Here is a 14,504-nt window from a genome sequence, read left to right as displayed (position 1 = left end):
ATCGCCAATTAGCCCGATATCGCCCACCCGTAGGTGGGGATATTGGTAGAGGATCTGCTCACTTGGCGACCTCGTCGAGCCGAGCGGATCTTGGCGTGTATGGCCACCTTAACTCAGCTTGCAGTTTTGGGCTGTTGTTCTCAGGCTGTTAGGCTATACCCTTCTTTATCACTTCAACAGAACTTACATTTTGGGGTACAGGGGTTCTGTAACAGGCACAATTAGTTTAGCATTAACAGGGCTTTAGTAGGCCTATAATGCAATAACATCCCAAAGTGTGAGTTATATGAAAAGGTCTCTTACCTTTGATCCAGAGACAGCCATATCTAACTCTGTGCTAATGGCCACACAAGTCACCTCATCATCATGGCCAAATAACACTTGTACAGGCTTTGGGGATAGGCCACAAGAAATCCCACCCTGGAAGCACAGCGAGAACCACATTACACCATGATGAAGTAACAGAGATACTACTCATACAATAAGAGAAACTTACCAACGTTTCACCACTAGTTGCTTAGACTAAGGACTTTAAAACAGAACACTGAGAACACGGTATTGGTATGAGACGTACATTAACTGTATATGTATACTTTATATATAAAACGGCTAGGTTGCATTAATCTGCAGCACATAACAGTAAGCCATTAGTCTAACTATATTAACTGCTTAAAGCTACTTTCTGATTGATGTATCTATGGATATAGAAAATTTGTCAATATGAAAGTAAATCATAACACCATATGTGTTTGTTTGTGGACACACAGTCTAGTACAAGTTTTAGTACACACTTCTAAACTTCTGCTACTACAAATGAATAATTAATGAATATTTTCTACACACTGTTTACAGTAAATGCATAATGCAAGTTTTTACACTATCTTTTTGTATTTTTTTTCAGATTGGCAGCCCTATAGCTGGATATTTAAATGCATAGAGTTTTTACCTGTTGCAGGACTTGCCAAATCATGCACGTGGTGTCCCGGGACCCAGAAATGAGGTAGATGCCACAAAGGTCTAGTGCCAGGCATGAGACCACATCTGAAACAAAACAGATTAAAGTATGCAACACACACATATTTAGTGATCTATCCTTACACTGGAATGTATTTATAGTCCTAGTCAGAATTATGGTTGTGCTTCGTCAGTGCGGGTACCGGAAAGCTAGAAAAGTGGTCGGGTTTCGGGCAGAAAGTCTCCGATTTCCTGACAGTGCAGGCAGTCTGCAACTTGCCTGGGTACTCCGCTAAGGAGCAGGAGTGATCCCTTCACCCTCCCCTGACAATATGGCAATTTTTCCCCCCTTACCCAGTTGATCAGCCTTCCAGTTTTACAGGTCCGGGGGTTGGAAAGTATGTTAACCTATTGCAGGTCTGGGTAGGGGGCATAGTGGGGTGGTGGGTGCTCAACCAGACCCATGCAGAACTCCAAATTGTACTAACATTGTTATTTTAGCAGCTAGGATATATTTGGCAGGACAGGTATGTTTTATAGGCTAGCTTTTGGGAATCTGGCCATTAAGTAATAAGAATAGTCTGACACATGAAAAGGCTGTTAGGATACATTACAACTGATGACAGATAATTACCTATGTGCCTAGTTATGTGACCTATAACTTTCCCTTTGCTCAAAGATGTCACCCGTAGGCTGTTGTCCCAGTGTCCCCCACTGAAGAGCAGCTTTGCATCATGGGACACAACTAAAGTTCTGGAAGACAGCTCGGCACCAAGGGCAAATGGGCCAGACAGGAAACGCTGGGTCCTGAAATAAAATAACAAAAGCAAGTGTTGTTGAATTCTTATCAATAGAACACATGACATGTTGAACCAGCGGCCCTCCGGATGCTGCTAAAACATCCAGGAGGCCCTGATAAACTGTATCTGCTATATGTCTCTCCTCCCATCCGTTATGTTTTTAAAGCTACCCTGTCCATATCTGGGAGCAATCTGTTACACGTAACCAGTTTAAAGGAGTCCATACACTCAATGACCTGCCAGGAACTGCACTGATCAGCCTGCAGGCCAAACATCTTTATACTGTGTGTGCCAATAGGCCAAACAAGCAGATCTAATGAACCACTGATCCTCTCACTCCCTCTTCTGCTTATGGAAGGATCAAATTTAATTATAGAGAGAGATGTCACCCTATCATAGGATGGTCTGCTGAAACTGCCCCCCACCCCAAGGCGTCAAACAAGCACACACAATGCAATATGGTAAAAACTGGACAACCAAATCTCTACATGGAAATCTCATTGGCCCTCCCCATGCAACATGCAGATTGCACTGTGCCAAATACTCACTTGACATTTGAGACAGTAGGGTCCTTGGTGAAACTGAAGTAGTTGGATATGTTCTTGTCATATGGCAGCCAACCGTGGGTTCCCAAGAGCCCGTTGGAACTCACTGTCACCTGGATAGATAGTATATCTCTAAGTGAAAACAACTTCTACCTTTCAAATAAGACTGCACATTGTGAATAAACATGATCTACCCAATACCATGACATTATTCTATCTGAATGTATCACAAAGAATAACCAAATCAGTTAAATAAATGCAATTCTTGTTACGGACCCCAACCACTCCCCCATCTTTCTATTTGATCGTGTTGCATAAAATGCTTTGCTACACTTGATTCCTATTGTCATAATTTGAACACAGTAATAAATCACAGTAATAAATCTGTGCAAAGCATTGTAACTTGATATAACGTCCCATTAGCAAGGAAATTGCACAATATGTACTTTTTATTTCTTTTTAAATTTAACACAAAATATTCCTACCAGTATGTCTGGAGATCCCTGGGTCATGAAGGAATGAGCTTGTGTTTTTGGGACCACTGTCAGCACCAGGGGAACTCCTTCCATCATTCCCTAAATGACAAAATACAATGGCATTACAGGGCTTTTTACTATCTAGTTCCATGGGCAGAGAGAGCACTACGAAGTCATTCTCACTTTCAATATTTCCTTTTTTTACAGAAATGACTCTCTTTTCTTATGACATGATAATTGTCGCTACAGACAAGCATAAAGGCCCCCACTTTTATTAACACCAGGAGATGAAAGTACCCAAAATGTATGTATAAAAGTCTGCACTTTTTATGTTTATCTTGCCTACTGCAATCTGTAAAGCTATTAATTGCCTAGGTCTGCACCTAACCTTAAGTCCCTCCCACAGCCACAGGTAGCCTTAATTGGACAGGGTGCCCATGACTGGAGTACTGCCCCAGTAATCCTCAATGTCTTAGAAACCTTAATCATGATGCTTGCCCATTCTTTGATTGCCACCTCTAGGGCTACATTTACAGTTAATCTGCATGTATTTCTAACAATATAGGGTCACCAGGTAGCAACATTATGTCTCTGTGGCCATTCCATGTGCACTCACCTCTACAAAGAATGATTTAAGCTCAGCCAGGTTCTCAAACACGTTGGGTGAGTAGGTGTCCATTCGGGATAGCCTTCTTGCTGCGTGCTCTGCAGTCATACGAGGTGGGTGTGGTTCCTTCACCAGGAACAAATGACTTGGGTTTATTGATGTCAAATTCAGCATGCTTTTTTTTTTAAGACCATTTAACAATATTCTTTCAAAACTTTTGTTGGCACAAAATATCAAAATGTTGCATTAAAGAGACAGTATACCCTCTTTAACATGAGTTAAAAAGAATAGGACTGAACATCATTTTGCCTATTATTTTAAGAAAAGATAAATTGAATCTACTCCATATTTTGGTGCTCAAAAGGCAAATAATCACACATAAGCAGAATAACCAAGGATATGTTTTTGCTGGCAAAAAAGTAGGTCCCAGTCTACTCATGGCACTTCTGGTTCTTGGCAATGGCTTAGCAATGTCTGCCATTATGAACAATGCGGTCTTCACATACTAACCTGAGAATGTTCCACACTTTTATGTAAGTTTTAGTGTTCAGAAACAACACTGTTTTCAAATAAGTACCTTAAAAAGCTGACAAGGTGTCTGTCCAAAGTTGCTGATGATTCCCTCCAGTGCTTTCCTTTCAGTCTCATCTGCAATGGCATCCAGATCCACCACACCTTTAAATGGAAAGCAGAGAAGCTGATAAAGATAATGGGACAGGACAACACTCTGGTTTCAGTCTTCTGAAAGGACTACTGTTCCAGTGCTGTGTCACTTACCAGAATGTTCTATACCACAGCACCAGTACCACAAAATGTACCCAAGGATAGGTCTTGACTGGAATCCAGAATAAGCAGTAGTTTTTTAAGAACACAGAGGGCTAAACAGCCTCCCTCTAGCACACTAAATAGTGAGTGTCTATGGCATGTTACAGCAGCCCCTCTGGCATTTCCCAAAACCCACAGATTGCCAGTCTGGGCCTGCCTAAGAGGGTGCACCAGTTTACACAACCAGCCAAGCAAAGGTACCTTAAGCCACATAGACCTCCAAAAGCCAGCACAGTAAGCTGCCCTATGTATCTGCATGGTAATCCTTGACCCCTGTGTCCCACTAGGAGCCCGATTATGTACCATGCACACTCACCTTCATATGTGCAGTAATAGAAAACATTCAGGGCTTCCACAGCAGCTGCCCCCCTCTGCTTGTATCCAAATATCAGATCAATCCACTCATGCAGATGTAAAGAAACATCCTCTGATTCCTGCCAGGGATATAAAAACAAAGAACTCTTAAGGCTATAGATTCCTGAATAATGCTACTTGATTTTACATTAAGAAGAACACTTAGCCACAGCCACCGAAGCAACATACTTCTGAGCATTTAATAGCTGTGTATCAGAACCAGTAAGGGGCTATGGGGCATTATTATTTCAGTTCCTACCAGGGCTTTCCTGTGCTGGTAGATTAAATCTTCGCGAGAGGTAGACCATTTTGGAAGAACAACATCATTTACTTTCCCATTGGATATTTGTAGGCACCCCAAATCAAAGCCTGGAAGAAACATACGCAGAAGAGCAGCAGATAAGTCAATCACTTTTAGACTCTATCCACAAACCTTAAAGAGGGGAGGTCATGGAGCAGTTTATAAATACCTCCATTAACTCAAACCAATTAGAATCTTCATTTCACACCAACCTGCTGGCTGTGTTCAAAAATATTCCCTCTTACCATTAGCATTCTCCAGGAATTCGGGGAAATAGAAGAATTCTGGTATTAACTCTTTCACATCCACTGGGTTCTCCATGCGTGCTTGCCAGGCAGCTGGAATGGAGTGAAACTGCCGGTCTGAGCAGTCAAACCTGTAGGAACAGTTAAAATTTGTTTTGAGCACCAACATGGTCCTCTTGCTGTCAGTACCCTACAATATACAGCTTCAGGTTAGATTACAATTATGGTTTTCTGTCCAACTATCTAGCTGCAGCCAAGGCACCTATATAGACTATACAACTTTGCAGATATCTTGGCGCAGGTTAGGTTCTATACTATATAGTATGGATGCCATCAGTTGCTTATACATGCTTTGAGTGTCTTTTCAGTTTCAAGAGTATTTGCTCTTGCTTGTGGTATAGAAATATATCAAGCTGGGAGCTCCCAGTGGAGATTGGTATGACTTTCCCCTGTGTCTCTCTTACCGGCCACTCTGTAACTGGATGTGAAGGGTGGTGAAGGGCTCCATGCGGATCATATAGTGCATTACGCCTGCAGCGTTAGAGTAGTGTGTGCCATAATGGAACTTGTCCACTGTACCTGTGGGATCTTCAAAGCTTTCATACCTAACAGGGACAGAAACAGCAGTATGTTAGATACAAACTTTCCATTAATGCTATTCAGAACTGCTTCTTGACACAGTCAGAAAGGACCTCCTAATTCAGCAGTATTGTCAACATAGCTTGGCAGGAATTCCCCTTGTTTTACCTGTGTTTCCATCCCATCTCCCCTTACAACACAGCTGCCACCTCGAAAAATTGGCACTCACTTCTCTTTCACTTCCCTTGCGTGCTTTTCATTAACTACTCCTATTGGCTTGGAGAGGTCCCGGAACACTTCTGGATTATTTAGGTCCAACGTCTCTGAGACATAGTCACGCAGGATCCAGGGAAACTTCATGCAAACAAGAGAGGAAGAAATTTGGATGAAGCAGTCTAATATTCTAGGCTACACTTTAACTTTTTAATTTATAAACAAAAATGGCACAAACTGGCCATTAGCACTCACCACAGGGTACTGGGACAGGTCACTGTATGTCCGTCCAGCAATGGTGTTCAGCTGCATCAGGTACTCAAAGTTGGAAATTTCTCTCCACACCCATTTCTGGAAGACAAAGGGACTAATCACATCTTAGAATTCTGTCCTAGCTCTTTTGAAAGAGCTTGTGAAAGACCATTTGCAGTACCTGAGTTAATCCCAAGGCCTGAAGCATCTCTTGAGGAGAACGGCTTCCCAACGTGGACTGACTGAGTGGGTGCAAACCAAGAATTCGGGAATATACTTTATTCCTAACCTGCAGGAGGAAAGAGTCAGTTATCATATACAAAAAACAATCACACAATGAATAGAAGTTTGTCTATTCCAACAATGAGGCCCTTTATTCTGCCTCTCTCCAGCAAGCCCATGCATTGATTTAACTAAAAGCCTCTCCCCAATCCCCAATGGAGTGCTCCCCTAACCAGATTCTCTCCAGCAAACCAATGCCATAGTTTTTTTCCACTTCAACAGACCTATGAAGTGATCCCTAAACTGGTATGCTTCCAGCAATCCGATGTCAAAGCCCTCTTCCATGCAGTTTCCTTCCAGCAAACCAATGTCACTCAGCTTCTCTCCAACAATGGCTTACAGTGATCCACAGTCATCTCCAAACTTTAGCAAACCAATGCCATAACCTGTATCCAATAATCCCATGCAGGGGTCTTCTCTCCAACAGTCCCAACAATCAAACAAACAGTCCAACAATCTCTAAGCTGCATACCTCTAGCAATCTAATGACAAAGCCTTCTTTTTCTCACCAATCCCATACAGTTTCCTTCCAGCAAACCAATGTCACTCAGCTTCTCTCCAACAATGGCTTACAGTGATCCACAGTCATCTCCAATCTCTAAACTGCTTACTTCCAGCAATCCAGTGAAACAGCCCATCAGTTCCATACAGTAATCCCTCACCCAGTTTTTTTCCAGAAAACAAATGTCACTTTGCTTCTCTCCAACAATGGATTTCAGTGATCCCCAACCAATTTAACTCCAGTAAACACCATAATCTACTTCTGCTCAACAATCACATGCAGCTGTTTTCATTCAGCTTCTCTCCAGCAATGCAATGCCATACTTCTCTCTATCAATGCTAAACAAATACAATCTTTTTGAATTTAGATTAGATGCAAAGAAAACTCTGACCAAACTAAGGACCAGGTACAAGTTCCATGCTTTAACAATTTGGTTCTCCTCAACAATCTCAGATCCCAACACCTTTACTTCTTGCCAACAATCCCTCAAACTGCTTATCTCCAATAAGGCTATACAGTGATTCTTCCATCTGCTTTTCTTTAGGTGGTGGGATTAATTGCTCTGGTAGTGTGTGTTTGTCAGAAAGAACACTAACCTTTTTCTTGAAGTTGACAAAATAATTTGCTTGATCAATAAAGAAGAACTCCAGGGCTGATCTCCGCAGATTGTACCGACGAAGATGGACCTCCCGTAGCTGAGATAGGGGACGCCTGAAGTCATAACCAATACCTGCAGACAAAGCAGTGGCCTTTAAGCCTCTTTACCTTTATTTACAGGTTTTTGGACTGTGGCTAACTGTGACTAAAAATCCTATGCTTGTGTCCTACAGTTGCTAAGATTGTAGAAAATGTAATTCTGGGAAATGTAGTCTGAGCTACCTGGCCAATAAGAGATTCAGGCTATACTGTTTTGCTCAATCAGGAAGGTACTCTACATTTCTTCCCTGCATGTGCTGGTACTGCTTGACCAAGTTCATTTGGTCAAACAGCCCCCATTTTTTAATTATTCTGGGGGAGATCCAGTACCCTGTGGCAATTAGACAGTGGGCAGTTCTGCTTTACCTTCCTCTGTTTCCTCCTTTTCATTGCTCATGTCATAGAAATAGATGTGCTGTGTTGTCACCTCCAGCCGGCCAGGAATCACAGCCACTACTGTAATAAGCTCACAGTCCTCTGAGATCACAAGTTTTTCTTTCTGGTTTGGTTCTTTGGTTTCGACTCTGTTAAAGAAAAAATAACCATTCACCTAAACGTTGCCCTGCTACAAAGGGGATCAGTCTACTAGTATCTGTATAACGGCTGATCAGTTCATGTGACAAATCATCAGATTAATTCCAAATATCAAGTCAGGCCCAAGATTAGCCTCAGTCTTACTGGTTCATGTTCTTCAGGTCTTCGTCTCCCAGCTGATCATCCTCCATCTCGTTCACCTTGGCCTCTTTTGCCACAGCCAGTGGGAAGGAATCTGTGAGACTCTGTGTATAGTCAGTGCCTGAAAGAGAGAAGATCGCAGAACGTTAACACATTACATCTTATAAACAAACACCCCTGAGCCTCCCAATATCACCTGAGAATGTTTCAGCTTTCCTAGCACAAGATTCCATAAGAAGGATCTCACACTATAGAAAAGGTTCAACAATTTTGAAATGACACTACTAAACAAAAAAAAAATAATTGCAGGCTACATGTCTGTGTAGGGCAGGGATCCCCAACCTTTTTTACTTATGAGCCACACGCAAAGAGTATTGGTGAGCCACACAAGCATAAAAAAATTCTTTGTCAATGCCAAATATGGGCTGTGATTGGCCATTTGGTAGCCTCGAGTGGATTTCTAGCCTGCAGGATGCTCTGCTCGGAGTAAAACTGTTTCTCTGTGGTTCCAAAACTTGCCTCCAAGCCAGAGATTTAAAAATGGCACCTACTTTGAGGCCACTGGGAGCAACATCCAAGGTGGTAGTGAGCAACATGTTGCTCATGAGCTGCTGATTGGGGAGCACTTGTGTAGAGTAATGGCTTCAGAACCTAAAGTTTTTATACAAATGATTTGTGCAACCTTAGTTAGTGCCCTTGCTTGCCTCCCTAATAGGTCTCACCTAGGTTGTCTCGCTGGGCACTGGCCTCCTTGTGTGGATCAAAATTATAATTGGGTACCAGCTTCAGCCTCATCCTGGAGTAGGTTTCAGCACTAGAGATTTTCCATTTCACCTCTGGAGGGTTTCTGAAGAAGAGGACATAAGTAGACATATTCAAAATATGCCAAAAGCAACAGACAAGGGTGCAACTCTGATATCTTGGTGAATTTGATTCATTCTATTTAAGGCTGAAGACAACTCACCGGTCAGCCCAGGCCCCTCGTGGGCAGGACAACAGACGAAGCAGGGACCGCCACTGCCTGAGGATTGTATTGTGATGGCTGTTAATCTGCTTGAGGACACTGCTGTAACGTGCATTCTCATTCTTTGTCCTCTTCATGACTTGCTCCAGCACATATTCCTACAGGACAGCAATGACAAGGAAACTCTGTAGCATGTTCAACTCTTCGTAGATATCTTGTTGCTGGATCAGTATTTATATTTATATCACATGAAATAATGTTTGACGGATTATTTTTCACCAATCCATTCAAGCGCCACTTTGGATAACCAGTAAATATGCAACTTACCTGAAATTTTGTTCGGCTCTCTCCCTTTTCTGACTCTCTCCTTAAAGAGCTGCTCATAAGTGCATCATAGCAGGAATTCCAGAAAAGAGACATCTGATGGTGGCTCTTTGCAAAGGTGTCCTTTTCAAACTGCTCCATTGTGGGCTGAACCTATTCATTGATTTTCAGTTAAGCCTATATACTGCACAATACTATTTTATATTAATAATGGAGGCACAGCTATGCCCAAGGCCCCGCCAAAACATAAGATGCCCTTGTCCTTGGCCCCTTATTTATATAAAGTACTATTTCCAACCTATAACATGCAACATGACAGCTACTGTAACAGACTGAAACATCCAGCTCAGATTTTCTTACATGTTTATCTATAAAGGCCCTCCACTCCAGGGTGGTGCAGAATGTCAGGAAATCATCGTAGAAGTTTGGGCTGCCATTAGTTGGAGGTAGAGAAGGCAAGTGGTACTGCAGCTCCAAGGACTCGAAGCACTGGTCCATCAGGGTACGGATAATGGGAACCAGCCAGGAGGCATTCTCGGTCTTGGCGTACAGAGAGCCCATGAGTGGAGCCTCCAGCTTCCCTAGCAGGAAACAAGCTTCTTCCTTCTGCGGGGTACAAGCTGTCTGTAGGAGGTTGTGCAATTTCACATAAGCTGATGAATGCATCTGGAGAAGGAAGCACATTTAGTTTTGGAGATAGAAGGAGATCCTAACATAAAATTGCACTTTTGTAAACAGCACCTCATTCCTATATTCATGTAGCATCATAGCTGAAATGACTGATGCACTTTACACAGTTAGAGGCATAGCCACAAGTTGGAATTCCTTGATCAATGCAATATAATTGTAGATTGTAAGCTCTTTTGGGCAGGGCTCTCTTCACCTCCTGTATCGGTTATTGATTGCTTTATATGTTACTCTGTATGTCCAATGTATGTAACCCACTTATTGTACAGCGCTGCGGGATATGTTGGCGCTTTATAAATAAATGTTAATAATAATAATAATAATGCATAGTACATTTTATCACCCAGCCCTTTCTGGGATGAGGTTATGTCTACAGCAACTATTACTATGGAGCTGGTTGTTTTGCATCAGTTACTCTGACTCTGATACCTTTCATCTCAACTGCAGCATTTAGTGCTCTTGGGATGCTCTCTTACCAATAACTAAAAGGGGGTGTTGATTTCACAGATTGGGTTTTCTCATTTTATTGATCTTTATGGGTCAGTGGAAGTAGCATAAAATCAATGTAGTTGAGCAAGGGCTCCCAGTAGGCAAAGCCTTATCAACCTGCCCATAAAGAACAAATCTGTGAGAATATGATACCTTAAACTGGTTCAAGAGTATTGAATTCAGTTGCCCAGAGTAAGGCTTCCCAGTAGGGTGAAACCAACTGGTATAAAGTAGTGAAGGACCACTGCCACCAATATCTCATGTAAGGTAAAACTATTTAGTATTTGCAAAAATAATTTAATTCCTTTAGTCTTATATTTATTGCATTTTACATTTTGGGATTCTTGCAACAGATTCTCTTACATGTCTGTCCTCCAGCTTTATAAACCCCAAAATGATTCGCAGACCAATCTGAGCCATCTCCTTCAGATCAGATGTTCCATTTGCTAAATGATACCAGACGCCCAGCTTGTCCAGCAAGTTACTGACCCCCTCAAAGATCTGTAAGGTAAGAATAACATACTTTAGAGACTTCATAGCAAACTTTATACTAGTTCTGAACTCAGCACATGGACCCTCAGAGCCTTATCTTCTAACAAAATTAATGTGTTACATGTATACAGTTCCTATATGGACTACTGGGCAAAAGGCTGTGGAAAAAAAGAAATTTGACTTTGCACTAATAAGGGATATAACTACAATCATTTCGGATATTGTTGGACCAGTACACTAACAAACTGCCCTCATCTTAAGCACAAACACAATACAGACAACATAATGCATGCACCTTCTCACTCCAGAGGAGCTCATTGCTTTGACCTTCAGAAAAGAGAAAATCCTGCAAAAGTCGTAGCAGCTTCAGTACGTGTTGGATAAGACTTGGCAATGCAGCCGGTGTGGATTCTTTAATGTCAGTAAAAGCAGATTCCAGCATCATCTCCAGAAGGCTAAATAACAGAATGATCATGGTGTCTATCAATGTTGAATCAAAAGATAGAACCTCCCCCCTTAAGAAAAGAAACATATTCTGACCTTCTTTTTATTTCATCTGGGGGTCGTACCAGCTCACATGCTGAGCCCAGTTTAGTTAGTACAGAGAACACCTGACCACGTTCCTTCCATGCCAAGTCATCCTGACCTTCTACCCCCCTCCAGGTCACAGAGAAGATGATATTGGTCAACAAATTACATAGCTCCTCCTCAGGTGTTTGCTAGGATAAAACATTGTTAAGTCAAAATCACACAAGTCCACTAAAATCAAGCCAAAAAAGGGCAATTTGCACCACTTTATTGTGCCTGTAATCCTACCTGTGGGTTGCTGGTGTTGGAAGCTGTGTCACTGGGTAAGGTTTCTTGGTAACTACTCTCATCTAGAACATTTGACAAGCTTGAACTCTTCCGAACCCTCATTCCAGGAAAGGGTTTGAAGGTCTCCAAAGGAGAAGGGGTCCCTGACTGGCTGACAGGAGTGAGGTTCCCGCTTTCAATGGTTGCAGCTGAGCTGGCACTTGCCAAATCCAGGCGGACTTCAAAAGGGGACATTGAGAAGGGAGAAAGTGGTTGGTAGGCATTTTCAAATAAGTGGCCATCAGCACAGTTGGCTTCTTCAGAACAAGGCATATCGATGTTATTGGAAGAGCAGTGGCTGACTTGATCTGAAGAGTCAAACGACTTGAAACCGTATGCGCGAAAAGATTTTTGTTTATGAGCTGGAGACAAAGAGTGGTCAGAAAAGCCTTCAGAGAAATCATGGTCTGAAGCCTCAAAGCTGACTGGGAACACAGTATCCACATCTTGATTTTCTGCTGCTCCATGGTGACCATTTAAACATTCCTTGTATGTCTCTGACTTTTCTTCTTTGCTGCTGCCCATGCTCTTTAGGAGAGACAAGGCACCATAGTACATTGGGCTGCTCAAACTTCTTGGCCTAGACTCATACGACTCCTTAATGTAAAGTTTGGTAAGTATGTCCTGCCAGCCAGTCTGTTTGGCCAGATGCCGCACTATGTCTTGTTGTGAATAAATCAAGTGGAAAAGCTGGAAAAGAAACAAAGCAGTAATTAATTTGCTAAATATGTGATTAATAAATCCAATAACCAGGTGCTCCAAAGAATAGCTTTGATTCTCATGCTCAGGTTATCACCAACCTTTCTACAGACATCAAGTTTCACCGGAAGTTCCGCCCTGTGAGACAAATAAACCACGGACAGAAGGTCCTTGTAATTGGGAGACACATCTGAAGGAGGAAAGTAGAACAAATCAGAACTGGCACCACTCCACTGGCAGGAACAGGGAATACATAAATAGGTAATAAAAGCCAAAACAGACTTTAAATAAGAAGTACACTCTCCCATTCTCTAGGGGTGCTCTTGTGGAGAATCTTTCATTTATTAACCACAATACCAATGCAGGGGTTGTAGCAGTGTTTCTGAGATAGACCCTAACACACACATGACTGCAATAAATGTAGTTTTTTGTATTGTATTGCCCATTTATTGCCCCACACAGAAGGAGCCAAGGTCTCTACCTGATCCTAACACCTGCTCAGACAGGCAGCGGATAAGCAGCATTGACACTGGCACCTCACTAAGGAAAGAGATCAGCCCTTGGTAGCCGATTTCTCTCAGTTTCAGCCGATGCTTGATCCTCTCATGGACCTTCTCGTATTTCAGCAGCTTGTACAGAATCTGCACAGATGAGAATGGAAATAGGGTCACTTAAATGGAACATTCCATTAAATGCAACCTTAAAGTTAAGTTAAGAATCCTCTCACCTTGAACACCTTCTCTCTCACTTGGTCCGAGTAGCTCTTCTGGATAAGAAGTGCATAGAAAATATTTACATTCCATGGCTCCAAGAGGAAAGTGTAGAGCAGGTCATTGCTGACGTTTGCTCTTAAGAGGCTGTGAAGGACCTCTAGCATCCCACTGACCTAAGGGCAAAGCAAGCAAGCAACAATGTACAGTGACTGCAATAGCTACACGGATTGTGGTCCTTTTTTGTGACAAAAATTGTAAGGTGGAAAGAGTCAATTTATTGTAGCGTTTATTCCATAATGTTCAACTTCTGACTAGCTTTCACCTAGCCTTCAAACCCCATAGCAACCAAGCAAATTTCAGTATTTTAGCATCACTATGATAATAAACTAATAGCCAGAATTATGCTTTATAGACAGCTAGAATCTTGCTCTGACACTGACAGCATCCTGTTCCAACAAATGACAGCTAGAGCTTTTTTTTCTAACACTTCAATACTGACAGCTAGCTCCTTGCTTCTTACTGTACAGGGGCCACCATGCCAGTTAAACCTGGCCCTCCCATTAATATTTAACCTCTTAGTACCTGCTCTTCATCATTCACAGCTGCAATGTAGCTGAGCACACTGTGCAGATCCTCTGGGCACAGGTTCTTGGAGAGGAAATCTTTGGTCAGAGCAAACAATGACATCTGAACAGTCTTCACATTATCTACAGTGTTTGGGTCTTCCTTCTGTGTCCTGTCAATGCAGATCATCAGTTGTACTGATAGCTGGAAAATCCTCCTCTTTAACAATTATTTCAAAGAAAGCATCATTCTTATTCTCCAAAAAAAACCACATACCCATAATGCTTTCGCACTGAATCCAGAATGTACTGCACACCATATTTCTTCCTCACACGCTGCTTATGATCTTTCATGATGTTGGAGAGATACTGAATGTGGCCTGTTGTAGAAAGGGCTACAATGTAACTGCTG

General features: G+C 42.1%; 1 protein-coding gene across 4 annotated transcripts in view; it reads right to left on the bottom strand.

Annotated features, from left to right (window-relative positions):
- nbeal2 (neurobeachin like 2) overlaps window positions 1-14,504 on the bottom strand; it is a 93,397-nt gene that overhangs the window by 7,033 nt on the left and 71,860 nt on the right. For all 4 annotated transcript variants that reach the window (XM_031904165.1, XM_031904166.1, XM_031904164.1 and 1 more), the window contains 30 exons: window positions 14,370-14,472; window positions 14,112-14,265; window positions 13,544-13,702; window positions 13,298-13,457; window positions 12,918-13,006; window positions 12,079-12,807; window positions 11,803-11,981; window positions 11,558-11,717; window positions 11,134-11,271; window positions 9,955-10,260; window positions 9,598-9,747; window positions 9,271-9,428; window positions 9,029-9,153; window positions 8,310-8,427; window positions 7,998-8,155; window positions 7,532-7,665; window positions 6,333-6,440; window positions 6,155-6,250; window positions 5,916-6,040; window positions 5,572-5,712; window positions 5,108-5,238; window positions 4,821-4,930; window positions 4,524-4,641; window positions 3,960-4,057; window positions 3,392-3,508; window positions 2,785-2,874; window positions 2,303-2,412; window positions 1,589-1,761; window positions 947-1,041; window positions 304-420 (listed from right to left, as the gene is read on the bottom strand). In XM_031904165.1, the coding sequence (XP_031760025.1) occupies window positions 304-420; window positions 947-1,041; window positions 1,589-1,761; window positions 2,303-2,412; window positions 2,785-2,874; window positions 3,392-3,508; window positions 3,960-4,057; window positions 4,524-4,641; window positions 4,821-4,930; window positions 5,108-5,238; window positions 5,572-5,712; window positions 5,916-6,040; window positions 6,155-6,250; window positions 6,333-6,440; window positions 7,532-7,665; window positions 7,998-8,155; window positions 8,310-8,427; window positions 9,029-9,153; window positions 9,271-9,428; window positions 9,598-9,747; window positions 9,955-10,260; window positions 11,134-11,271; window positions 11,558-11,717; window positions 11,803-11,981; window positions 12,079-12,807; window positions 12,918-13,006; window positions 13,298-13,457; window positions 13,544-13,702; window positions 14,112-14,265; window positions 14,370-14,472 (4,649 nt within the window). The remainder of the gene's footprint in view (window positions 1-303; window positions 421-946; window positions 1,042-1,588; window positions 1,762-2,302; window positions 2,413-2,784; window positions 2,875-3,391; window positions 3,509-3,959; window positions 4,058-4,523; window positions 4,642-4,820; window positions 4,931-5,107; window positions 5,239-5,571; window positions 5,713-5,915; window positions 6,041-6,154; window positions 6,251-6,332; window positions 6,441-7,531; window positions 7,666-7,997; window positions 8,156-8,309; window positions 8,428-9,028; window positions 9,154-9,270; window positions 9,429-9,597; window positions 9,748-9,954; window positions 10,261-11,133; window positions 11,272-11,557; window positions 11,718-11,802; window positions 11,982-12,078; window positions 12,808-12,917; window positions 13,007-13,297; window positions 13,458-13,543; window positions 13,703-14,111; window positions 14,266-14,369; window positions 14,473-14,504) is intronic.

This window comes from Xenopus tropicalis, chromosome 6 (genome assembly GCF_000004195.4).
Source record: "Xenopus tropicalis strain Nigerian chromosome 6, UCB_Xtro_10.0, whole genome shotgun sequence".
NCBI classification, from domain to species: Eukaryota; Metazoa; Chordata; class Amphibia; order Anura; family Pipidae; genus Xenopus; species Xenopus tropicalis.
This window is presented reverse-complemented; position numbering and strand designations above follow the sequence as displayed.